The 27325-nt window shown below is 34.3% G+C and overlaps 2 protein-coding genes across 2 annotated transcripts; both read left to right on the forward strand.

Annotated features, from left to right (window-relative positions):
- Positions 1-737: 737 nt before the first annotated feature.
- Positions 738-6958, forward strand: LOC142611626 (ubiquitin carboxyl-terminal hydrolase 3). Its single transcript, XM_075783717.1, has 9 exons — positions 738-941; positions 2200-2331; positions 2435-2473; positions 2824-2929; positions 3646-3704; positions 3820-3894; positions 5552-5600; positions 5792-5868; positions 6511-6958. The coding sequence occupies exons 1-9, from the start codon at positions 867-869 to the stop codon at positions 6607-6609; spliced, it is 711 nt and encodes a 236-aa protein (XP_075639832.1). The 5' UTR covers positions 738-866; the 3' UTR covers positions 6610-6958.
- Positions 6959-9517: 2559 nt separating this feature from the next.
- LOC142611814 (COP9 signalosome complex subunit 7-like) lies at positions 9518-19811 on the forward strand. The gene is made up of 9 exons (XM_075783959.1): positions 9518-9910; positions 11679-11754; positions 13752-13840; positions 14756-14845; positions 15027-15071; positions 15157-15227; positions 15964-16102; positions 16636-16730; positions 19333-19811. Exons 1-9 carry the CDS (start codon positions 9746-9748, stop codon positions 19370-19372), a joined length of 810 nt encoding a protein of 269 aa, XP_075640074.1. The 5' UTR covers positions 9518-9745; the 3' UTR covers positions 19373-19811.
- Positions 19812-27325: the final 7514 nt, after the last annotated feature.

The following is a 27325-nucleotide window of genomic DNA, read 5'->3' on the forward strand; positions in this document are numbered from 1 at the left end:
GTCTAGGTGTTTTCTCTTCTGTCCCACCAAAATTCTATCTACCAAATTTGGGGAGAAAATAGAGGAGGAGGAATAGTTGCAGTTAATGACTAAACTATCCTCCCCCTCCTCTTACATGGACTTGCGGGTTGCTTTTTTCTCTGTTTTTTCTATCCCTTTTTCTTTTTTTGGCTTCCCTAGGCAGGCGTGATACAAGTTATGGGTGCTTTCTTTTGTTTTTCTCTCTTTTTGGGGGGGGGGGGGGTTTAAATAGACATGAATTTTTTTTTTGGGCATGATTTTTATCTTCTAATAAATTTGGGTGATTGCCTTTTTTTTTTTGCTTGCCACTTTTTTTGTTTTGTTTTAATTGGGTATTATTTTTTTAATAACAGCATATAAGTAAATTTATAGAAACTCATTTTTTAGATCTCTCCCCTTTTTCATCTCCAACCAAATATACATAAGGAAAATTAAAATATCTTCTACTATCTCACTTTTTCATTCATTCCCATTTTTTATACTCCCACTTTTCTATCTCACCAGACGAACCTTTAGGCACCAAATGGAGCCTTAAATGGTTTATGCTTCAAAACAAAACTAAAATGGGGTGGTCTTACCTTTTAATGGGCTCCTAAATAGTGGACATTATGGGCTTGTCTCAAGTAAACAAAGAGGCCCATAAAAGAACAAAAGAGGGCAGAGATGCAAAGCCCACCCAAAACCTATATATAAAAATCAAGAGTTTAGAGTGAATCCCATTTCTCCCATTTCTCAAATTTCCAGAAAGCAAAAGTAGAGTTGAGTTCTAGTAGCAGCAGGAGAATATATATATAACATTTTTCAGAATCTGAGAGAAAAAGCAAAAACAAAAACAAAAGCGAAAAATGGCTGCTTTAGACGAAACTCCTTCAGCGAAGAGGTGGCTTCCTCTTGAAGCTAACCCTGAGGTTATGAACCAGGTATTTCTATTTCTATTTTTAAAAAAAAAAAATTAAGCTCTGTTTGGCTGGGAAGAAATGGATCGGAAAGTGATAAGAAAACTGTAGTATATTTGATTAAGATATCTGGGCATGCGAAATTAATTTGATTGAGCTTTTTTTTTTTTCTTTTTTTTTTTTTTTTTTTTTTTTTTTTTTTTTTTGTTTCGGGGGTTAACCAGAAGCCTAAGGTTTGTAATTTTGATTTGATTTTCCCTGAGATGGCAAATGGAGAGTTAGGGTTTGATGTGGAAAATTTAATGTTTATGGTTTTAAGCTTTGGATGCCATTTGTAAAAGTTTCTGATTGGGAAAGGGTTTTTGGGTGTGTGGGAATATTAGTTTTATTTTTTGTGGAGTTTGAGATGAAGGTATAAGATAACAATTGCAAGTGATTTGGGGGGTTAAAAAAAATAACATATAAAAAATTAAAATAAAAAAGAAGTTTTAGGAACACATTTACATGATTTTTAGTTAGTTTTATATTTTTCTTAAGGAGGAAGAATAAGAAAACGTTAAAAAAATTCCTTTCTCACAACCAAATTGAAGGTAACTAATTATTAGACAAATGGGGTTACTAATTATTACGGCTTTAAGCATTGGCGGCTATTTAAGAAATTAGTAATTATATTTTTAGGTATAACGGATAACAAACAAACAAATACTACTTTTGACATTTTTTGACAATCAATGGTAACTTGACAATAGTTTTCAACCCTATGGAGGAGCTCAATTGGCTAGGGACCATGCCTCGTGAGACGGATCTCATTGCTTTAATTCTCACCCTTCCTCTCCACTTGGGGTCGCTTAAAAAAGTTCGTACCTAGTGCACAAAGACTCTTCCTTTTGTGGAGTCTAGGTGAGGTGGTTGGTAGGCAATCTTGCCTCTCTTTTGTTTTTGTTGATAAATAATGAAACTTTATTGAAACCAAAAATAGTCACCCAAGTATACAAATGGGGACAGTACAATCAATCACTTAAAATTACAATGTTCAATCAAATCACCAATCAAATATAAAGAAAAACAACTCCCAACTAACATCCAACCCAACAAAGTTCTGAAGAAGAAGTAGGCAATCTTGCCCGTTAGTTTTCTCACCTTTCATATAGGAGATCTTTGTGAGGACTATTGTCTTAAAAGGATGTATCTTAGTTTGCAGGGTTCTCTTTTTGATAAAAGTGTTAATCAGATGCATGTGAAAGACATTTAGATTTTATTCTTTTGTTTAATCATTTTGCAGTTCCTTTGGGGCCTTGGCCTCCCAGAGGATGAGGCAGAGTGCTATGATGTTTTTGGCTTGGACCTAGAACTTTTGGAAATGGTTCCAAAGCCTGTACTAGCTGTGGTGTTTCTTTATCCCTTAACTGCAGAGGTATTTTTCTAAATGATTTGTTTCTTTCAAGCTTTGGTCCATTTCTAAACTTAAGGTCCTTGGCATCCATGTATATGTCTACTGATGTTTTAATTCTCGTCAGAGTGAAGAAGAGAGAATTCAACAGGCAAATGAAAAGAAGGTGAGTGCAGTGGCATTTTTATTATAATCTGTATGTAAATTACTTTCATTGTTGAACATATTTTTATCATAATTATCTTTTCTAGGCATGCTTTCCTAGATTCCTGCGATCAAGGCTATGGATTGTAAATAATTTGCAATTTATGGATTTGTTTAGAACTTAATATCACATTCCGCATCCGTAGTCATAACAATAGAACTGATTAGAGAATGTCATTATTCATTAATTGACGATAACTTGATTGGAAGTTTGTAAAGTTAAATTAATGTTTGTAATGCTTCATATATCACAATTTGTATACTCATTTTTTGTTTGTTTAATTAGAAATGATTTGTACAATTTGGTTGCAGGAAGCTAGCAGTAGTGTTTATTTTATGAAACAAACTGTCGGCAATGCTTGTGGGACAATTGGACTACTTCATGCTATTGGGAATCTCACTTCAGAGATCAAGCTTGGTAAGCTTGGAAAATTTTCTTTTCAACTATGTGTCCTGATTATATGTGGACATTAACGTGTTTTCTGTTTCCTGGTGTATTACATATTGTATGAAAAATTATGTATCTCAATTTGAAGAGACCATAATATGTAAAATTATTGCAAATTTATCAGAAAGAACCATGCTATCTTTCTTACCTTCTTTTTTTCACTCTTTTTCTCTTCTGCTGTTTTTGTGACTTTGCTTGAGAAAAAAACTCTAAAATCCTTAAGAGGAAAAAGAAAGCTTACCTTAGCGTATAATGCAATACTCATTTATTTTATTAGTGTAATGCTCATGCATTTTAACATCTTCTTAAAAGTTTAAAGATGGAAAACAAAGAACATGAGGAAAAAGATGTCAGATGTGTGACTTTTTTATTATCTAAATATTTGAAAATGAAAAAGAAGAGTGGTGAACTGTTTGCACCTAGTTGTCTGCCTTCTTAGGCTACCTAGGCGACCACTTGCAATAATACCGACAGTGTAGCAAGAGAAACAGGTTTCTACTGCATAGTCATGAAACTTGGTAGTCTTGTCTGGTTATGCTCAGATTATCTCGAATAAATTATTCTGTAAAAGCTGAGAATTTTGATTCAAACACTTTCTGTCTTTTAATGATTACTTTCTATTTTATTGAAACCATCATTATATAAACTTAACTTCCCCTTCCATTATGGGCTGTTGTTATTTTCAGTTGAGGGATCATTCTTGGATAGGTTTTTTAAAACTACTGCTACAATGGATCCATCGGAGGTTCTCCCTCTCTCTCTCTCTCTCTCTCTCTCTCCAGTTGAATGATCTGATGATGTACCTAAATGGTTTTGCCTCTTTTTTTTTTTTTAATATTCTTTCCACATACTTGGTGTAGCGCGCGACATATCTTGAGAAAGACACAGAAATGGAAGTTGCTCATTCAGTAGCGGCTACTGCTGGCGAAACAGAAGTAAGTTGTTATAAACAGCTTGCAGCTTTTAAGTGAATAATGATGTATTGTTTTTTTTTTTAAATAAATAATTACAGTCAATTATTCTAATTTTCTACAAAGATTTAATGTGGATATGGTATTTGTATAGCTAGCCATTGCATCTTGAAATGCTAGAGGAACGAGGTAATGTTTAGTTTTGAGATTAAATTCTATAAGGAAGTGGTGTAAAACCCAAGTTTTACCTCTCTAATTCCAACATGCCACATTATCATATTACATATTAAAGAACAGGCACAACCACACTCAATCAATTCTAATAGCAATTTGAAACTCCAACTTAACTATGAGTTTATTGAGATGTTATTGTGTGTAGTAGGATGTATTGAGTTTTAAGTAAAAAGCTGATGGGGCAATTTCTTATTGAATGGTGTAAAATATGGGTTTTACACCCCATCCTTACAAAATTCAAACTCTTTAACTTTTATTATAAATTTGGCTCATTCAGTTAGTTCACCAAATGTCTTTGTCCCTATTGAAATGGCTTATAGTTCACAAATACGTAAAGCGAGTGGTAACACGTCCCATTAAAATTCTCTTTTTTAGACAATGGGGAATTCTAGCTTTTGGATTCTAGAGTAACATGTTGAATGAAAATTGGGACATAGATTGTGTAAATTGACCAGCACATGTCATTGTTCTGTAACTAGAGAGATGTGAAATATGGTATTTTCCCTATTTGGGGTTTATTGGGTTATGCCAAGAGGTGTTGGGGAGCTTCTAGCTGGCTAGCCGAACAAGTTTTGCAGACGTAGTAATGTGGTGATTTGGAACATGATCCCTAATTGCCTTATGTGGGGTATTTGGCAGGAGAGGAATGTTCAGATTTTTTAATGGAGTGAAAGATTGATTCTTGACCTAAAGCTTTCCTTCTTCCTGAATTTACTTGAATGGACAAATGCATCGGGTGTTTTCACTTTTATTTCTCACTGATTTGCTTGATATGTGTTCTTTTCATGCATTATAGTTTCATTGTTTTCATGTTTCCTTAGTACACTGCCTGTGTGCTTTGGGTCATTGTATTCTGTTATTTTTTTCTAATGAATTTAATTATTTATGAAAATTAATTAATTAATTATTCCATGCTTTGAAAAGAGATATGAATACTTGATCATCTATTGCTGTGAAGGAAATAAATGTTATGCAAAATGCTTTTTGATTTCTAGCATGTCCAATTTATAGGAAAATAAAAAATGGTATGATTATCATGCCAGGGCTGTAGGTTAAAAATTAGATTAGCAACCTTGTGGCAGAGCCCGGTTTATGACTGGAGGGCTAATGTGAATAATGGAGGGTTGGTGCAGCTTACGCTGACAGGCACTAAGGCGAGATCAGATGAAGTCTTGGAGTAGGTTCACAGGCAAAATAGATGTTTGTATTTAGAAATGTGTGGATCGCACATGTGAGATAGCAACCCCATGTTCATAGAAAGGCTCTAAAGATTCAAGACTGAAGCCTAGAGCTTTCAGTAAGAAACGGCTATGTTCCCCCCCATTTTTTTAGTTTTGCATTTAGCTGAAAATCAATGATTATGGGAGTAGTGATGTGCTTATCTTCTAATTATGTGTTCAGTTAAGACACATTGTGCTTCTCCTGTCTTACCAAATTTTCATGGCAGGCTTCAGATAATGTGGACACTCATTTCATCTGCTTCTCATGTGTGGATGGTACTTTCTTAGATAACTGACTCTTTCTCTCTCTCCATTTTCTGAAACCAAGGGAAACCTAAAATTATAATGCACACGCGCGCACGCATGCACACACACATGTATAAATGCTTTGTTTATTTAGATGCTTTTGAAAATTTTTAAATCCAAAACTATATCTGGATTTTCTATGTTTTAAATGAACAATGAAGGGGAACTTTACGAGCTTGATGGAAGAAAGACAGGACCAGTATCTCATGGTCCATCCTCACCAAGCAGCATATTGCAGGTAAATATTGCCTCATGAAACTGTTGTAATCATATGCATCTAAAGTCTTATTTCCTAATCATATATGGTTGACAAGGAAAGAGTGGAATAAGAATATTTTAGCTTGTAAATGAAATGAAAACGGGAGAAGGCATTGATATGGTGTGTGTTTCAAAGCTGTAAAACTATTAACAGTAGGGAAATCTCCTGTGTTAGTTTAAAAAGGCTTTAAAAAAAGCCATCAAGTGGAAGACAAATATTTAGTTAATTAAAAATGAAAAAACGTTCAAAAAGGGGGTGCTTCTGATTTTGAAGTGGAAGAAAAAGCATTAGCCACCCTTATGTGTTGTTTCAACTTGAGTGAAATGCCTCAGGAAAGCAAAAGGAAAAACTGAACCCCTGCCTGGATTAGATTGGTGGAACAGGGATTGGGTCTGGTTTGACTGAATCTTATGAGTTCATCTTTAGCTAGTTAATATCATGTTGGGCTCCAAACATTTCAACCTAGGGTTGGGGCTCCGGTATCCTCTAATTTGAATTACTGGGTTCAGTTTGCTGCCCGTGATCTGAAATGTGTTTAATATCTTTAGCCTGAGACCTGTTTTTTTTTTTTTTTTTTTTTAATTTTAGCTTTCTGATAATATATGCTTTGATTCATAACAGGATGCTGCTAAAGTCATACAGGGCATGATCGAGAAGAATCCCAACTCCCTCAACTTCAATGTGATTGCCATTTCAAAGAAATCTGAGGGTGCATTTTAAGGCTGCCGTTTAGGCTCATTTAATTCATCAATGGTTCAAGTGTTAATGATGTAGTTGGTAGGCATCTTTAAACCCCCACTGACTTTTTCAGTTTGTAAGCATTTCGACAAGCATCTTGGCATAAGCTCATGGTTCTGTTTCCATAGAGCAGATATATTGACCCTGTGGATAACTGTAGGGTAGACTATTTAGTGTCTCCTAAACTATGCTATATATTGGCAGCCTGTCTGATTTATGCTTATAGGGCTCCAGCATAGTTTGAACTTAAATTGATTTTGATGCTAATGATTTTGGGCTACTAAAGAATGAATGTGATGGGAATCTATATGCCTTGGACTGTTTGTGACAAGAGCCGTGTTGCTCAATTGACTATATTAACTATATTTTTACTTATTAAAAAAAAAAAAAAAAAAAAAGTCTTGTTACTCAATTAACATTTCTTGGTATTTCCAATGAGGACGTTCAAGGTTCAAAACCCTTCTCCCTAATGAAACTATCGAATTATCAACAAAAAAGAAAAAAGAAAAAAGGATATATTAAATACTTATTCAATTGTCCAAAATTTTCTTCAGGGCCGAGTTCTGAATTTTGTGGGTGCCTGCTGCCTGGTTGCACCTCTAGTGGATTTAGAAATTAAATTAGGCTAGGGGGAAATTATCATATTTGGAAATTAATCTGGGATTGATTGAATAAAAAATATTTTTTTTTTGTTTTTTTAATTTATTTGTCTCAATCAATTTGGAACAAAAAGAGAGGAAGAGAGATGAGATGAGATGAGATGAGAAGAGTAGAGGGGAAGGGAGCCAAAATATGCTGAAATTGTACATATATTTTGGAGGAAGCTTTAACCTATCATGCGGTTACTAATAAAACTATATGTACTTATTATTAATAAGTCACATGACTCTTTAAATAGGTCATGTGACGAAAAGTACAGGTGAATAGATTTTTTAATTTTTACATAATGGGGCGGATGAATTTTCTTTCAAATTAATTTGGAGGTAAACATTTTCTTATATTTACTACATTTTAGTCAACTTCTATTCTTCTCTCCTCTTTCCTCACCTTTTATCTATCTAGACATGGGAGGTGATTCACTCCATGGATAGAGCTGAAAATTTATTTTTAAATAAAATTTATTCTTGAAATATCTCTAATGGTAGAGAAAATTTAAGTCCAAAAATGTTTTCATAAAAATACACATTTAATTAACATTCTTTTGGCAAAGAAAATTTTAAGTCTACCTTTAGAGTTTCTCTCAAGTCTTAACAGAAAATACAAATAAATAACCTTTATTGTTTCTCTCAACCGTGTAAAAAAAAAAAAAAACTTTATGAAGGTCTTACAAGATATTATAGCCTTCATCAAATGGAAGATTTAGATATTTTACTACTTTATTGGGTTCCAATTAACAGATAATCTCATTTATACGTAAAAAATAGTAAAAAAAGAAATTATGAGTATTTTCACTTAATAGTAAAAAGTAATCATCATGAAAGAGAAACAATAAAGTGAAATCTTGTGCACATTCACACACTTCCAGGTTCAAGAAAAATGCAGCAAGCACTAGTTTTAATTTTAACTAAATTGCAAATTGTATAATTTAGGTTTAGGATTATTTTGATTTTTTCCTTAAATTTTAAAAGTTTGCATTTTTGCTTCTAATATTATATGTCACTTTGATTTGATTCATTCCATTTGTATCTGTAAGGGCACAAATTGCACCCAAACCCACAGTGAGAAGGGAATAGGCCCAAAAAGTCCAATACAATGAAATTTGTAGAGAGTAGACTTGAAATCTAGGTTTTAATGATGTTAAATAACTAGAATGATGAGTTTGATCATAACATTACACATAAGGAACTGTTTATATGAAAGAAATTTGTCCTTGGACACAAGTCGAGAATGATTTATATTATTTCTTTCAAAGATAGATCACAACTAAGGATGGTGATATATACAGTGTTATCTCTCTATTTTTCTGTCTCCCTCCTCTGAGCACCTTCCTCTTCCTTTTATATCACCTCCCACCCATAGATCAGATTCTTGATTTAGATACTTGTCCCATCTCCCTCCCCTCAAGTTTTTGAAGGCAGCTGTAAGGCTAAACCCTGATACTCAGACCTCACTCTCCCATTATTGCGGCTAGAGAAGCAATTGCAGAGTATTCAATGTGGTGGTGGTGGTAGCAGCTTTATTAAAAATATCCCACCACCATTCTTCTTATCTTCTACGTATACCATGCTTACCCTTACCTATAGGATCTTCTAGAATAGTGTTTGCGGAGGTCAACCAACCTTTCTTCTACCTCGGCTTTAGATAGCTGAGGACGTAGCCCTTCTCAGACCATTCTCTTAGATATACTTGATCAGATATCATTTCTTTACATTTTAGCATTGCTTCGTGGGCTAACATTTACATATCCTCAGATCATTCAGTGTCTTCGGATTGGACTTTTAGCCCAATTAATACTTTTGGACCAAACCAACATATATCCCAGGGCCCATTGACCCTACAGTATCCATTACTAAAGTGGTTAAAGTTACCTCAATTCAAAATAACATTTTTATAAATAATTACAAGAAACTTTTAGTTACAACTTTACTAGACTTTTTAGGTATAAGGGGTTACATTATATCAAAACAACTCTAGATTTGGTTCCTATAAAAAAAAAAAAATTTAAAAAACTCTAGGTTTGGTTTAATTTGTAGAGGAGTAAGGCTTTTGTTCAATGAAAATTTCCACTAGACATGTCCGGCTTCGGACACGTGTCCAAGAGTGGACACGTGTCCACCATCCAATATGTCCAGTGGAAACTTCTACTGGACACAAGCCACACCCTTTGTAGAGTAATTGAGTTTTTATTAACTAAAGATAAAAGACATTATACAGTATATACACTCGGAAGAAACAACCGAACGAGACCCACGCACGTACACTTACGCAAAACCAAAACTCATATCGTAGCCTCGTAGGTAACACAAACATATATATATACGACCACGCTCAGGCTCAGCTCTCTCTCCCAACCCTATTTCCTTGGAAAAACCAAAAAGCTCTCTCCTTTTCTTTTTTCGGTTCATCAAACAAACATACATATCATTGTTACTTGTTTTTTGTGTTTTGTGTTTTAGCAATGGATATAGAGGAAAATCAAGCCCACCTCATCGACCACTTTGTGAAGCAAGTCTCCAGTGATACTCACACACCCTTCTCTCTCGCCAACCTCATCGTCCAAGCCACCTCCCACTCTTCTCTCTTCGCTTTCTCTGAGATTCTCGCCCTCCCCAATCTCCTTCAGGTCACTCTTCTTTTCCCTATAACATTATTTTCTATTGCTTTTTATTTTCTTTTTTAAGGTACTTATTGTTGGTTGAAATCATGTGAGTTTGACTATTATTTATGACACCCAATACAAAAAGTTCTTCAGATTCAATGTATACCACCTTCTAATTTTTCTGGGTGTCAATTAGATTTCGCTTTTCTTTATTGGGTTTTCAGTTTTGATTTCTAAAGTATTGCTTATTCTATTATACGATTAGGGCTAAAAGCCTATGTTTTTGACATCTTGGGTTCAAATCCCTCCTCTCCATTCCTCCTTGCTATAGCATAAGCTCCACAATTTGCCCAACTAACCCAAAAAAAAAAAATGATAAAGAAATAATATTTCAATGAAATGTTGTGTAAAATAGAAACTCTACCGTATGTGTTTTTGGAAAAAAAGTTATGTAAAATTGGAAAAAAATAGGTTCTTAGCGGATGTGAATACTCTAACTATCACATATTGTCATATATATATCAAATGTCAATGCCAAAATAAAAAATATTGGAATATTTGTTATAACACCTTTTGATAGATGGACAAAACTTAAGAATAGTTAATTGCCCTCGGGGCAAAATGTCACTTTTTGTGTTGTTTTAGTCAATACAATCATATAGTTGAATTTAATTTGAAAATCTAAGCTACAACATTACAACACCTAAGGAATTATACCTAGATTTTGCCTTAATGGTTTATGTGCATCATTCAGATTTGTTTCTCTTTTTATTTTTGTCAATTTCTTTTACTTATAAATTGACAAATAAGATGCAGGATATTCTTAAGAATTAGGTTCAAGTTAGACTAGGTGTGAGTTTGATGAAACTTACACCACTCTATAGATTTTTATTAGGCTCATATTTTTTTCAATCCTATCATGAGATCACATGTAACTTTGAGCAGTTTATAGATGAGATGGTTCTTATTAGGCTCATATTTTAATGTCTGAGTTTGACGAAGTACTTAGCCAATGAAAAGATGTTTAGTGATGTAATATTAATAAGGAGTTATATGATATCCAACTTAATGTTTGCACAAATAGTTATTTTCTTTCTTTTTATTTCGGGTTCTTTTCATGTATTGATCATAACCTATTTGTATCCTTGATTAGTTGTAAACCAGGGGCATTATTACCCACACAAAAAAAAAACCCAAAACAAAACAAAACAAAGCATCATTGTGTTTGGAAAAATTTTCTTTTCTTTGCCAAGACTCCCTCTAAAGCTTATTCTAGTTTTTGAAAGGATTCTTATGGATAAAATCATTCTCTGTTTTATCTCAGCTGACATGATTATTGGGGGCAATATAATGTGATTGATTTTCTTTTGAAAAAATTAGAAGGTTTTTTTTCACAATTTGAAATCTTGAAACTTTTTCCAATAAATCTTTATTGTTGAAATTGACCAGATCCTAAATAGCTAAATTGTCAACTAGATAAGAATGTCAAAACGGACGTTGATTGTTCCTGTGCTTATGTACCTAATATGTGTGTTGCATCATATAGCCATGTCTTCCCCTATAATATTTCAGCCATAGCCATCAGCTTGTGCATACTGAATTGAATTTTATTGAAACTGCAAAATGAAGAAATGTGAATGCGCATCCCTTCTCCCTTTTCCCCTTCTTGCCGATTCTAGTTCTATCAACACCTCCTTAATTCTTCCAATCAATTAATTTCCTTTGAGTTGTCTAGCTGCCATAAGTAATTACATTATATTTGTACTAATCTTAGAATGCAACTTTATTACAGCTTCAGGGAACTGAATATTCTGGATACATTGATGTGCTTCGGCTATTTGCTCATGGTAGATGGAGAGACTACAAGAGTAAGAAACTTTCCTTACAAACTCTTTCTTTTGTTGACGTTTTCTCTTTTTTAATTTCCTTTTGAAGGGAAGCAGGTATGGCTCTATATTTTAATCAGTGACTCATATTTCTCGTATCTATGACCACTTTTTGTTTCATACTTCACCATGGATATTTTAACCATTAATAGTGTTGTCTATAATGTCTGGATTATCAGCGATTATCTTCTCTTTTTTTTTCTTCTTTTTTTCTGTTTTTAGTGGAATTAATGTAATTACAACTGGACAATCTCAGTGGAAGAATAGTGGTAATATTTTATGGCGATAAAATTTAAAAAGTCAGCAGTTTTTTTTTTTTTTTTTGAGATTTAAACAGATACTCATCTCTGTTTAAATCCAGTACTTCTATCATTGGGCTTCCTGCTTCCCCTTTTATGTTCACAATATAATTTTCCTGTGATAATCCCTATTATAAAGAGCATACATCAACAAAAGTACCAAACCTGTGTTAATGAATTTTTTTTGTCTGGAATGTCTTGCATTCAAATAAAGTTAAGCATCATCTTATTTCTTATGTAATATTGGGGCCTTTCATATCTTTACTGTTAAATTTTATTTATATTTTCATTATCATAATTTTCAACTAACTTTTTTTTAAGGAAAGAAGCTTTATGTCTTTTTTTTTAAACAAAAAACCAAAAACCTTCTTTTCATAACACAACTAATTTGTTTTACGTTTTTTTTGTCGACATCCTACAAGCGATTCTGATAACAGTTGCCACAGAGATTAAAGTATAGGTCTATTGTTATTTCAACCAAAGCCAACTATGATTACTTATATATGTCCATATGCTAGGATAAATGTGAAAAACAAAAGAAAATCAGAAACTATTAGGAATAAATGAAAACTTATATATGATCCAATTTAATACTTTTTTCATGAGTTATGTTTAGAATATGACTAAGGAAAACCCTAAAAAATAAAAACCCACAATAGTGTCTTTCAGGGGGCATGAAATTTCTGTGAATTCTATTGTATTTAGCCCTTGATGTGTTTTTTCATCTCTCTCTCTCTCTCTCCCCCTATGCATATATACAAACACACTATCTTTTTTATGCAAATATACACTTTAGAGAGAGAGAGTGGAATAACGGAAAAATACACCAAAAAATATGATAATAGAGAATTGTAATCATATCTTCATAGTCTTTTTAAGGAAATTATCAATGCTTGAAGTTTTTGGTCAGATGCATTCTAAACAATGACACTCCATGATGAGCTAGTATTAGGTATCATGGTGATATATCAATTCTCTCTCACAAGGGTGGGACCCACTCCCTTGTGAGAGAGATTTGACACATCACCGTGATATAAAATATAAGTTGCTCCTTGAATCTATGATGGCTTTAGATATAATTCTGTTTCTCTTGCAGAATAATTATTATATCCACCAATTGATGGTCAGTGGGCAATAGCATTAGTCCTATGTAAGATATTGCAGTCTGTAACTGAAGTATCATTGATAAACTACTCTTGTCCTAAAACCTTAAAACAATAGGAAAGCATGACTATAATCACTTTAGTATTATTCCAGCACTTACCCTCATGTCTAGACCCAAACTTGACCTCAATAAGTGAGGCCCCACATGTGAAAATTTAATTTCTGACATAGGACCACATACTTTGAGAACATGATAAACCACTACGTGTCCCAAAAGCTTAAATTGATAGGAAACGGTGAATTAAATCACTTCACCACTATTCTCATAAAATGGCTGTTAAAAGAAGGCACTCAAATCCATTATTGTTGTTGCATATATATGTATGTATGTATGTATATGTATTTTATGAGGGCTCTATCATGAACAGTAAGGTCTTGGACCAGTCCATTTTCAGTTGTTTATAGGTTGTCATTGCTAGTGGCACAATTCCTTATTTTCTTTTATGTCTTGGCCTTTTAATGTACCTCATACACTAACATGAATTGAGGGAATCTAATGATTTGAATGTGTACAAGGTAATGCTGGCCTTCTTCCGTTGTTAGTACCTGATCAAATCCTCAAGTTAAAACAGCTTAGTGTACTTACTCTTGCTGAGACAAACAAGGTATACAAATTTACAGTTTTTGATACCCATATATATATATATATATATATCTTAGTCATTTCTTTTTATTGCAATCAGTTTTTTATCTTCCTTGAACTTCTAAGTTAATTGCGTACATGGTTATAGAATTTGATTGCAGATGCAAATATGTTCTTGAGAGTTGAAATCTTCTATTTTCCCTTTCCTTGATGTGGTACTTGGGTCTCTTTTAACACTTAACTAATCCCAAGGCAATTTAGTCCCATGTAATTAACATACCAGAAAATTACTATGCCAAGTTCCTGGGCTGGCCACTATAAGGGCTGTGGTAGGATTCAGACATGGGCTAATGCTTCTGCAGGTATGCTGAACTCAAGTCAAAGATTTACTCAGCTAAGCTGTGGGGTTGAGATGTATTATGGTTATTCCTTTAAGTATAACTACAAAAGCGAGAAGCCATAATGCAACTTAGCTAACTTAAATCAATTTACACATCTATTATGCCCAAATGCCCAAAGATCAACTGTTTTGGTCAGGCATAAGATACATAGGCCTTGGGAGTTGTGATTGTATTTCATATTTCCCCATAGATTCTCACATCTCAACATCATTTAAAGATTTTTCCATGCGGCTTGCCTAGGTAGCAAAGATGATAAAAATTTGAATTTTGGAAACTAATTCGGTTTGGAATGATTATCTTAGGGTCCTGAATGTTCTGTAAAAATTTTCTTTAAAGTGAAGCTATGATATGGCATTGGTTTGCCTCAGTCAGTTTATGGTGGTCAGGTAATCTGAGTTGAACTCACAAGCCTTGATGTACAGATTGTTTGCATTGATTGTCTCTTGTATTTGTGGAGAAATATAATTAGATATGTTTTTAATTGTTTATTTCTTTGGACTCCTGTGGTTTTAATTAATGATTGAACTCTCTCACAGGTTCTTTCCTATGATCAACTTCTTGAGGAGCTTGATATTTCTAATGTGCGAGAACTTGAAGACTTTCTTATCAATGAGTGCATCTATGCCGTAGGTCCCTTATTCCTATAAATTATACTTGTACCAAAAATTTGCATTGTCAATGTAGGGTGAAAGTAATTCAATATCTTTGATTATATTTTAACCACTAACATAAGATTTAAACTCTGAGACATTCACATTTTAACATCTGAAAAAAGATTTCTGATAATGATCTTATATATCTGTGTAGGGCATAGTCAAAGGGAAGTTGGATCAGAAGCAAAGACGTTTTGAGGTTGGATTTTTTTTTTTTTTTTTTGGTTTTATGGATACATGTTACAGAACTCAATGCTTAATCTTGAGATCATGCTTTTGTGTAGGTGCAATTTGCAGCAGGGAGGGATTTGAGACCTGGACAGCTTGATAATATGATACAGACCTTAGGAAATTGGTGAGTCTTGGTTCAAATATCATAGCATACCTTATGTCCAAAACACTAGCTGCAGATCCATGTTAAAGGCCATTTAACAGAGTTAATTTCTATGTACCTCATACTGACCCTCCAGTTTAAGTAATTTTCTATGATGACTCCTTGAATTTACATAATACATCTTGTTATTTTGATATCCATGTCAGACGGTCAGTTCAGTTAAAATTGCTCTTCCCTTCACAATCTGTTTGGGTGCCCATGCCACATCAGATATAATTGTAACAATGATATCCTGTATATTTTATGCCTAAACCCCCACCCAATGTGGATTGAATATCTTAGATTTATGGGCTACCAGAAGCCACCTTCTTTGATTTGTGTAGTATAGTTTTAGATCTTACCTCACCAATGCCTACCTCTATATTTGGATTGGCTACTTAAAACCATGTTTATTGCTGTGGTTTGTCAGATATGACCCAAGTCTGCTGAACCTAACAATGTTTTGTTAGTTTTACAATGATGTCAAAACATTTTATTTTTTATAAAGGACGCAACTCATGTTCATTGGATGCATTTAGTAGACATATGACTGTATAACTTCGTCCCTCCAGTTACATCCTTTAGAATTGAAATGATACTTCATAACTTAAACATTTCTTTTCTTATTCTGCTAGTAATGTTCCTTGTATTTTTTGTGTCATTGATTGCTCTAAAAATTCTTTGGAGGACATTTTAAAGTTGCTATTCTTGATATTAGGTTAGAAAATTCAGACAATGTACTTCTCACAATTCAAGAGAAGATTAAATGGGCTGAAACAAAGTCTGTGTCAGACACAAAACACCAGGAGGAAGTTAAGGAAAGGGTGGAAGAAGTCAAGAAATCTCTGAGTCTCAAGGTCTGTTGATTACACCTTTCTTGCTTTTATCAATTTGGCGTATATAACTAAATAATTTTTATACGTAATTGAGATTAATTGGTAACAAGGTGTGGAAATGCACATTATCTTGCAGAATTAGTAATGCTATTCCCGAACTTTGCCCATTATGATAGGCTCACAATGCTTGCTTTCTCTAATCCTAATTTTTTGCTCCAATATTTTCTGTGTTTTTTTTATGCTCCCCTCCCCGCCCCCCCCCCCCCCCCTTTTTATGTCTGAACAATTATGGAAGAATTCTATGTTAAACAAATCTACATGTCAGAGGTCCAAGCAATATTCAAATATCAACAGAAGTGTTTGGAAGAAAATGATGTTTCTTAATCCTAGTGTTCATCCTTCCTAAGTTTGTTATACAAATCCATTTCAAAAGATTAACATTTAAAATTTTAATTTTTAATTTTTTTGCTTTTTGTGGGTCTGTGAAAGAGATTAGTTTTTGCAATATATTGGTCAGTCCCTCCTAATTACATGACAGAATTTACTGTAAGCAGGGTTACAATGGGAACCGACCACTTGGCAAGATGATGTGCTCAGAAAGTGATGAAGAAATGGAATTTTATGAGCATGATCGAATCCAACCCAAAAGGTATTACAATTGAAGTTTTTCTCACCCCAAGCCTTATGTTAATTAATTTTCCCTTGCATTTTTTGAAACCTTCATTATATAATTAGTCACTATCTCTATGCCAAGACTACCTGTGTGCTATCTGTAATGGGTCATCATGCGTTCAGATCATGAGAATTTAATCTCCTTTAGAATGACATGTTGTGCTAAGAGCATTCACATTGGGAATGGTATATGCCATATGTTGGTTTAATTTAGCATAAAAGCCCAAAAATCCCATTGCATCTAGACTTAGAGCATCCACAACTGAAAATCTCATCCCATCCTATTTACCATCTCAAAAAGCTACTTTATCACTTATACCATACTATTTTTCAATACACCCAACTTTCCAAAACTCTATTTTTTTCCCATTTTATTTAAATATTCTTTTTTAATCTTTTTTTACGATTTCTCTTTTTCTCTTCCTTTTCCTCACTTTCTCTCTCAACCTCTAACACCGGCCTCAACCTCTAGCAAACCCATACCCAGCAAAATCACAAGAAGCAAATCACAAAAAAAAATCACCCAAATCAAACAAGCACCAGAAATCCACCTACCACCCTAGCAAAATCACAACAAATCTAAAAATCCATACCAAAATCACAACAAAAAATCACCACCAGTCACCCCAGCAAATCATAACAACAATCCCAAAACAAAAATTTGAAGAAAAACCCATCATCAACAATCCATGCCGATCTTTAAAGTGATCGGACTTGCCACTGCTGCCGAACCCCAACAAACCACCAATCACCACCACCATGCCACACACCCACTGAAAAAATCCACTCTATCAAAACCCCATCGGAACGAAACCCACGCAATCAAAACCCGATCTCCATATACGCCGATCAAAACTCCGATCTCCACAGAACCCACGTTGATCAAAACTCCATCGGAACCCACCTGATCTCCTTCCGCTGATCAAAACCCCATCTGAACCCACCCAAAATCAAAACCCACCTCACCACACTAATCTCCACGCACGACTAGCCATAGCCCACACACCCCACGATGAACTCCATGCAAAACGGCCCAAGCAACCTTGGTGGCAAGTCTTGAACGAGAGAGGGAGTGAGTACAGTCACATGGAGAGAGCTAAAGTGAGAGTGCTGAATAAAAAACAATATTTATTTTTAGAATTGAGCTACAGTACCATCTTACATTTAAGTACAAGTAAGATGGTACTGTAGCACAATTGTAAATTTTTTTACAATTTTACAATTTGACAAGTCCGACTGGAGCTCACTTTTAATGCCTTAATGCTAAAACATGCTTAAATATGGTATTTAGAAGTCCAGCTGCAGATGCTTTAAATGTAGATTATTGCAAAAAAAATTTGCAATTGTGCTACTGTAGCACCATGGTAAAACTAAATAATAGCTTTTTATTCAATTTGACTTTTTCTCTCTCTCTTTCTCTTACTCTCTCTCTCTTTATTTTTGGGTTTTTGTTTTTATTTGGGTTTTGGGATATATTATTTTATTGTGTAGAAATATTATTTTAATGTGTTGTATTGTAAAATAAAAGTTGAGATGCTGGAAGTATTGTAAAATGGTATGGTATAATTGATAAAGTAGTTTTTTGAGATGGTAAAATAGAATGTGATAGAATAATGGGATGCGAATGCTCTAATAGTTTTAATCCAATATGAGTCATGGTTCGACCCAATGGTCCCAATTTGATCCAAGTTGTTGACCGATTTGAATCATTTGTAGATAAATATTAAATATCCTCCATTTTGGAAATAGTATTTGATCTGTTAGGCTGGTTTTACTTCAGACTGATACCAAATGTGAGCTGGAATTGAGATGACCTAACATATGGTTTCATTATTTACAAGGTCTCTTTAGTAACAGATTGAATATATAAATGGACAAAGAGAAATCCTTTAAAACTCCTTACATCTCTTTTTATTGAATGTGAATTTTGAAAATCGAACTGTTAGATTTCATGTTCTTAACACGCATGTAAAATTCCATTCAAATCAGATGTTATTTACCATTCAATCAATAAACTTATTTTTTATGCATAATTTTAGACCACAAAAACTTGAAATTTAAACATTTGATTAATGACATAAGTATTGATTTTTAATCTTCTTGAAGTTTTGCAAACATGGAGGATATAATAATAATATGCAATCTAACAATTAAATTTTCAAAATTCATATCCAATAAAAAGATAGAAATGAAGTTTGAAGAGTATTTTCTTCAAATTAGTTTGAAGATAAACATTTTCCCATTGTTTGATCTCTATACATGTTTGGCCTTTATAACCCAATTACCTTCGAACTAATGCCCCACTTGAGCTATGCAACAAACAAAGGAGATTATGGACAGTTTTACTCTGTGGTCCAGGCTAATATGTGTTACATGCACCTCATTCTACGGGAAATTATTGTGTACTCCCTCATCTCACATAAATAATGGGTCTCATTAATTAAATTCATAGTGGGATCCACCATTCATGTGAGAGGGGAGAGTACACATTTATGGTACTCCAGGAGTACCTAATAATTTTCTCTCATTCTACATTCTACAATATCAACCATTCAATCTCATTAAATTCAAAATTGCAGGAGAAGACCACCGAGACATTTCTATGGGCTAAAACCATAGATTCTTCGGCGTGTTCCAGAGCCTCGCCAGATTATCTATTCATGGCGTTTTGCAATTTTATAAAGGGAGCATGAGTTCCATCTTGTCATTGTATTTCATTTAAATTTATGGAGAACAAATCGAGCTTTCGGGTGAAACGAAAAACTTTACTAGACGTAATGCAATATGGCCTGCTCACTAATATAGATTAGTGGTTGCTCATTTGAAACCAAAATGAAACAAATGACCACGCCAAACTTAGTACATGCACCTAAGGAGTTACAATTAACAGGACTCCATTAATGAAAATTGGAGTCCTACCAAGAAGATTTATTCATATTTTTGTCATTTCATTCCTTAACCATTAATTGGGTTTATAGTATCTTTTCTCATATATGCTTTGTAACATCCTAGTCATTCATTATTTACGAACATTTTGAACTCAACCTCTTTCCATTAAGATCCATGCTATCTTGTCTAAATATGACTTTCTATGGCTAATGCATCTTTAACTATGATTAAAAATATGAACTTAAAAGTTAAAATTACATTGACTTTTTGCAGAGATGACACTGGAATATATTACTTTGCAAGACCATATTTCATAATGATGATTGGAAAAAGCCTTAGTTAATAGAAATGTTGCATGACAACAACATAAGTTTACATGTTATTAGAAGGCAATGAATCAGGATTCATTAGATCAGGTTGCATAGCATATGTTACAGCTTGCATAGCATATGTAACAGCTTGCGAATGATGCAATTATACATCTTGTAGCTTAGTTCTCTTTATAATTAACATTCAATACTACATCCGTATTGTTTTCATACATTATTGGTAAGGTAGAGTTAGTTTTAGTGTGAATAAACGTAAAGAGTTGGTTATGCTCTGTTTTTTTGTATACAAGTTGTAATCTAGTCTTTGAGAATGAATGAATTACATTTTCTAACCAATCCTTTCTTCCAGATTTTCTTTCTTTGAATTTTAACATGTTTAATCAAATAGCCAAATCCAATTACAGCACTGGCCATATATCCCTCTAAAGCATTTCATCAAACAACTTAATAGCATTCTTAAAAGTACTACAAAACTAGTTTTGATCATATGAGCATTTTACCTCAATCAACTCTACCCAATCCACCAAAGGTTTCATAAATTTGGTAACCCCGAAATTTAAACCAAACTATGAAACTCAAGTAGTGACTTGCACATGGATGATTCAAAAAAAAAAAAAAAAAAAACCCCAACCCATACCAACAGCAACGAGGTGGCGGTGAAAAAAATGGTGGTTGTCGATGGTGTGGCGGCTGGCGACAGTGGCTTTGGCTTGATCGCCTCCTACTTCTCTTTCTCTCAACTACGCCGGCCGAAGGTCTCTCTTAGCCTCTCCCTCTTACGCAGTTTAGCCCTTGGATATTTGGTAATTTTAAAGTTCACATGAGATACATGTGTATTCTGTTTGTGTTTTAATGAAAGACTAACAGAAGTTCACATTAAGTGTTTTCTAACCAATCCTTTCTTCCAGATTTTCTTTCTTTGAATTTTAACATGTTTAATCAAACAGCCAAATCCAATTACAGCACTAGCCATATATCCCTCTCAGGCATTTCATCAAACAACTGAATAGCATTCTTAAAAGTACTACAAAACCAGTTTTGATCATATGAGCATTTTACCACAACCAACTCTACCCAATCCACCAAAGGTTTCATAAATTTGGTAACCCCGAAATTTAAACCAAACTATGAAACTCAAGCAGTGACTTGCACATGGATGATTCAAAAAAAAAAAAAAAAAAAAAAAAAAAAAAAAAACCCATACCAGCGGCAGTGAGGTGGCGGTGAAAAAAATGGTGGTTGTCAACGGTGTGGTGGTTGGCGACAGTGGCTCTGGCTTGATTGCCTCCTACTTCTCTTTCTCTCAACTACGCCGGCCAAAGGTCTCTCTTAGGTGCGGTTTGGATGCAGCGTCCACGTTTTGCGTCCAAGTTTTGCCTTTTTTTTTTTTTTTTTTTTTTTTTGCTGCTGCAGGAGACAAGCGCGCAGTGCGCGCACTGTGCGCGTACTGTGCGTACACTGTACGCGTACTGTGCGCGCACTGTGCATGTACTTTTTTAGCAATTTTTTATTAAAAGTGGGTCCCGCAGTACTATTTACACATTTAAAAATTATTTTGCTACAGTGTTTTCAGTTTTCAGTTTTCAATTTTCAGCAATAAGTTCTATCCAAACGGACCCTTGGTCTCTCCCTCTCACGCGGTTCAGCCCTTGGATATTTGGTGATTTTAAAGTTCACATGAGATGCACGTGTATTCTGTTTGTGTTTTAATGAAAAACTAACAGAAGTGTTGGTTCAGCAGATATGTAAAGTTTGTGAGGAAAAATTGGCCATAGTATGAAAGTTTAGGGGGGTGTATGAGCATTTTTCCCTTTTTTATATTTAGCCAACGCACTGTTTTGGCTTCTCAACAAACAGACAAAACTTGACTAAACGAAAGTTACCATACATAAAATCATTCGCTCTTTTTATATAGTTAGTGATGGGTATCAACTAAGTATAGCCCGTCCTTGGTTGTCGTCCATGACTTGATCACATCTAAGGAAAACCACAACAGAATGACATAATGCATGAACAAGACCCTTCATTAAGAATAATGGGATCCACCAAGAAGAACTCGTCCATGGCCGACCATGTTATAGACGATTATACTCGTGGACGATCAAATTGTACTTAGTAAATTCTACAAGAAATTCTCCAAAGGTTTTACATAAGCAAAACATGACACGTTGCTTAGTACGTGGAAGGAGTTCCACACACTTTGTTCCACATATCCCATTTTCTTTATTAACTACCAACATCACTCACGGTGGTGATGGATCCCAAACAAGTAGACCCACCACAAACTCTCTATGAAAGGAGCAAGTCCCATCTACCAAATGTAAGTTATAACCATTTGCTAGTTTTCTGTCCTTATGTCCTAGAGAGAAGACTAACTTAACCATCAGAGGGTCATTGGCCGGGTCACACCAGTCACTTTTAACACTTCCTTCTTTCTTTTTAGGACTTACAGCCATTGTCATAGCTCGGAGTATTTTAGCCTGCTGATTTTTGTGCATCATTTGTTAGTACAAGTAGAGATTTGTCTAAAAGAGGCTGTGGTCAGCCTGCTGATTTTTGTGTATCATCTGTTGGTACAAGTAGAGATTTGTCTAAAAGAGGTTGTGGTGATCTTGGCTCATCCAAGTTACAAATCCAGGTCCCAGTAGCCCACAGAAAATTGTTTGATGCTTTAGGTAATGTTTTCTCCTCTAGCATTGTAATAGCCCATCATTTATATATATATATAAAGGATGAGGCCCATGGTTTAATAAATTTAATTTAATTTGGGCCTAAAGAGGTTATACGATAACAAAATAGGCCTAGTTGATAAAGAAGAAAAGAGTGGGCTTTGGTTGGGTTGAAACCCTAGTCACCCACACTTACAGCTTATATATATATATATATATATAAAGGATGAGGCACATGGTTTAATAAATTTAATTTAATTTGGGCCTAAAGAGGTTATACGAGAACAAGTAATTTTAGGCCTAATGGATAAAGAAGAAAAGAGTGGGCTTTGGTTGGGTTGAAACCCTAGTCACCCACACTTATCATTTATATATATATATAAAGGATGAGGCCCATGGTTTAATAAATTTGATTTAATTTGGGCCTAAAGAGGTTATACGAGAACAAAATAGGCCTAGTGGATAAAGAAGAAAAGAGTGGGCTTTGGTTGGGTTGAAACCCTAGTCACCCATACTTACAGCTTATACAGACTTTATGTTTGAGTACTGCGGATTCAGTTAAGTCCCCACTGCTTGGTTTGCTTGCTTAGATTAATAGAGGCCTTACAACACTCTAGAGAAAGTGATATCTTTAAGGTTTTATAATTAAATATCCTAAAAGTATAGCTTAATAATCTAGATAGTAGAATTAGAAATAACATGACCTGAAATTGCTATATGTGCTCCGATTGATAGATATTGGAAATTTGGGGCCTAGATCAAGGGATATACATGCTGAAAGTGTTCTCTACAGCAAGTAAAAGGAATGGAAAAATTTAGAAATATTAATGTTGTCAATGTTAGTATTACTAAGCATTATAACAACTCCTACGGTAGAGAATTTGTGAATTGATGGACCTATATTTTGGTGTTTGCTACATTCTAACTCTACGGATTTATTGTGACTCAAGGTGCATTGATTTTAATTTGTAAAATAAAAGTTAAATGGTGTTTATTAATTTGGGGGGTTTTCCCAAAAATAGTTTATCAAACTATGCTTATAAGTTATAACGAAAAAATATTTTTATATCTATTAAATATTTGATGTGAATATTATGTGAAAAATTTTACTACTTGTAATTTGATAACATTGTGGCTGGGACAAGTTGAATTTATTTCAATATGTATGTGTGGAAAAGGCTTTCCAAGTGAGTGGTTATTTCTTAGCGTTATGATTGGATTTGTGTAGTTTACACTTTCAAATGATATTTTCAATTTTATGTGACGTGAAACTTATTTATTGTGAGTACTTTGAAAATTGATTTGAATCCTATGGTAAGTTGTGATTAAAAGCTAGGTATTGTATTTAGTCCTTAGTAAGGGATGATCATACTGTAGCTAGTTCTTAGCAAGAGACAGTCCCAAAGAGGAGACAATGCACTTTTTGTAGCTCCCGAATAAGGGAGTATACCATTGAGGATTTTAAAAAGGAGCACTTTAACAATTTAGTGCACCTTTAGGTTCTAGAAAGGGGGCTGCCCTAAAGAAAGGGGATGAAAAAGGCTTAGGGAATTTTTTAATGCTATTAAATTTGATATATTATGGTGTGATTGCGTTGTGTTGAACCCAATCGGTGCAGGCCACATGGACAAGAATGGTTGAAATGAGGGGAAACTATATGTTGCTCACATGGGAATTTTTGTATCTACATTTTAAGTTTTTAGAGCTCTTCCTACACTGTTATTTTAGAAATATCTGGAATTGCAATCTTAATTTTCTTTGTAAGTAGTAAAGTTACTGAAAAAGTAATATTTTAATAAATGACCCATTTCCACACCCATGTTAGTAAATTCAACTTATTGCTGTCTTGAGGATCACTTCATCCATTAATAAAAGACTACCGTCAAACGATGTTGTTGCATTGAAAGTTTTCCTTGATTTTATTTTGTTATGTTTTCTTTATGAAGAAAAGCATTTTTGTAATTTTTGAAGGATTATTATGAACAAGTCCATTTTTACAGAAATTGTAGGCATCAAGGAAACCATTTTCAATTGGGTTTTGAAGGGAGTCGGAAATGTCACTAAAGATCTCAATGCCCCTAGTCCAAAGTTTTCTTTAATTTTTTTTTGTTGAGCTTTAAAAAAAAAAATTTCATCAAACAAAGCATGAATAACAAGATCCATTAAACAAGAAATGAAATTAAGGTATAAGAAAAATGGAAACAAGTAATGAACAGACAAGCTTTGTAATAAAAACAAGTTCTTGAAAAAACTCATTATGGCTTGGCAACTCATGAAGTAGAGTTGGATTGATTGGTAGATGCTGGTGCAACAATGATTTGTTGGTCCATGAGATCTTGGATAATCCCATCGTTGTTGATGGCATCTTCAATTTGGGTTCCAGTAGAAATTAGGGTCTTGAAGTTGGGAAAGTATCGAGCAAATAGATACTTGTTGTAGGTCGGGAGGAGATTCTTCACAATCATGTTCAATTGTTCTTCCTCATTGGGCCTAACAATCATCTGGGCTACTTTTGTCCTCCACCTTGTGATGAATGCATAAAAAGATTCACTGGAATCTTGCTTGGTTGTCTCAAGGTCTCGTTAAGTGATGTCCACCTTAGTATTGTGCTTGTATTGCTTGTAAAATTCATGGCACATATCTTCCCAAGTCTGAGTTCGAGAATCCTCCGAATTCAAGAACCGACGTAGGGCAACTTCGGTGAGTGTATTTTGAAACATTTGGGCTAGTAACTCTTCATCAGCTCCCAAGGGTTGCAATGCTTTTATATATATTTTTAGACGGGCTTTAGGGCAGCCCGTGCCATCAAACTTGTCTAATGTTGGCATCTTTAACTTTGGTGGGGCCCTTGCTTAAGGAAAGAGTGAAAGTGAATGCAGATCCATAGCTTCTTCAACCCTTCTAGATCTTATTAGGAGCTTTTCCATTTGGTCCATTCGTTCAACCATCTTCTTCTTATTTTCAGTCAACACCAAGCCACGACTTTCTTTAGAATTTCTGGGTCCTTTATCATTTCGGGTCCTAGAGGATTCATGAGAGTTCTTGTTCCCCATCTGTGGGATCAATGCTTGGATGTCCTTTTGGAGTTTGGCTTGACCCGCTACCAAAGTCTTGAGTAAATCTTGAGTGGTGAGAGGCGGTTGTTCCCTATGATCATTCATGTGTTGATCTTCTTAGTTGTTGTTCTTATTGGCCATTTCTAAATTGGAAGCCTCGGTTTTGATGTTTGCTTGGGCCTTGAACTTGAAGATTTGTGGGTTTAAGTTTGATGTCTTTAAGCTTGATGATCTTGAGCTTTTAGTTATACTTTGAACTTGGTGGGCTTGAACTTTGATTGAGATTCTTTAGTCTCAACCAAAATGCATAAGTTAGATTTTTTTTTCTTTTTTAAAAGAAATCTAAAACAATTATGATGGACCTAAGCATTGGGACTAAGGCACATCATGGATCAAACAACGGCCAAACACATTCATGAGATGCAATGTATTTTATGGGATTGACCTAAAGATTAGTTCTATGGCTTCTTATATGAAGGTAAAAGGTAGGCTAATAGGTTCCCCAAAAGCTATGACGTTGTACCTCCCAACTTGTGACGTACGAACGCTACGTTAGTCCAAATGATAGAGTTTGTCATTTACGAAATGCAAGAAAGATCAAGTGAGTTTGAGGCGAAAGGGTGGTAGGTTCACCACTGGGTACATGAATCCAAGAGGACCGCGATCCATGGCTACAATTGTCGTGGTTTCCAGACAGCATACACAATTCATATTACAATTCCAATCATGCAAATGATGTTATGGCAAGCAAATATGACATATTATTAAAAGCAATAAACAAACAAATGACATGGTTGGCCACCATAACCTAAACTAGAGTCTAGCCTTCAACATCCCCAGCAGAGTCGCTACTGTGAGCGACCGCGACCCTGGCCCACCAATTTTTTCTCAACTTGGGCCAAACTCACGCGAATGGGTGGGATTGTGATGCTCAAAATGTTGAATTCCCTGTAAAATGTACTCCCCCCTAGATCGAGGGTTTAACATTGAGTCACCACTTATTTAATTTAAATGGAAAAATAAGAAAACCTTCTCTATAGAAAAAAATGCTTCTGTTGTATTATTATATATGACAATTTACATCAATTTTATAACAAAAATTTACAATGCTTTTTAGTCTTAGATACAATCTAAGAAAGTAAATTACATTGTTTTGTTTCCCAGTTACATTCTAAAAAAATGTAAAATTGTATATACAAGAGCCTAATCTAGAACCCTTGATCTTGGTTTGGAGGCTAATTTACGAAATGGGAAGGGATTAAGCACCCATTTTGTCCGATAAAACCGGTCCCCTAGGTTAAAGTGGTCAATATCATGTCATGTCATGTCATGTCAAACAAATACAAACAATATATCATATAAACATGTTAATTTGCAAGAATTGTAAATAAATATGTGTTGGGGAATTTAACGTAAAGAAAAACAAAAAGTGAAATTTGTTAGATAACAATGTAAATGAAAAGAAAGCATGAAAATAATGACATGTTCATCCAAAAAATTAATGTAAATAAAGAATTCCTAGCCTAGACATGTTCATCTAAGCATGTGAAGGAAAACCAAATCGTCGTGTTATTTGTCATCAACATAATTGCAAAATAAAATTTATTTTTAAGCCTACCAATCATCCAA

This window comes from Castanea sativa, chromosome 10, assembly GCF_040712315.1.
Source record: "Castanea sativa cultivar Marrone di Chiusa Pesio chromosome 10, ASM4071231v1".
Classification (NCBI taxonomy): Eukaryota; Viridiplantae; Streptophyta; class Magnoliopsida; order Fagales; family Fagaceae; genus Castanea; species Castanea sativa.

Excerpts from the sequence above, each read along its gene's own strand:
- LOC142611626 (XM_075783717.1), top strand. The coding sequence starts at position 867 with ATGGCTGCTTTAGACGAAACTCCTTCAGCGAAGAGGTGGCTTCCTCTT. Across the intron at positions 942-2,199 it reads ACCCTGAGGTTATGAACCAG|TTCCTTTGGGGCCTTGGCCT; the intron begins GTATTTCTATTT and ends ATCATTTTGCAG. Across the intron at positions 2,332-2,434 it reads TTTATCCCTTAACTGCAGAG|AGTGAAGAAGAGAGAATTCA; the intron begins GTATTTTTCTAA and ends AATTCTCGTCAG.
- LOC142611814 (XM_075783959.1), top strand. The coding sequence starts at position 9,746 with ATGGATATAGAGGAAAATCAAGCCCACCTCATCGACCACTTTGTGAAG. Across the intron at positions 11,755-13,751 it reads TAGATGGAGAGACTACAAGA|GTAATGCTGGCCTTCTTCCG; the intron begins GTAAGAAACTTT and ends AATGTGTACAAG. Across the intron at positions 14,846-15,026 it reads TCAATGAGTGCATCTATGCC|GGCATAGTCAAAGGGAAGTT; the intron begins GTAGGTCCCTTA and ends ATATCTGTGTAG.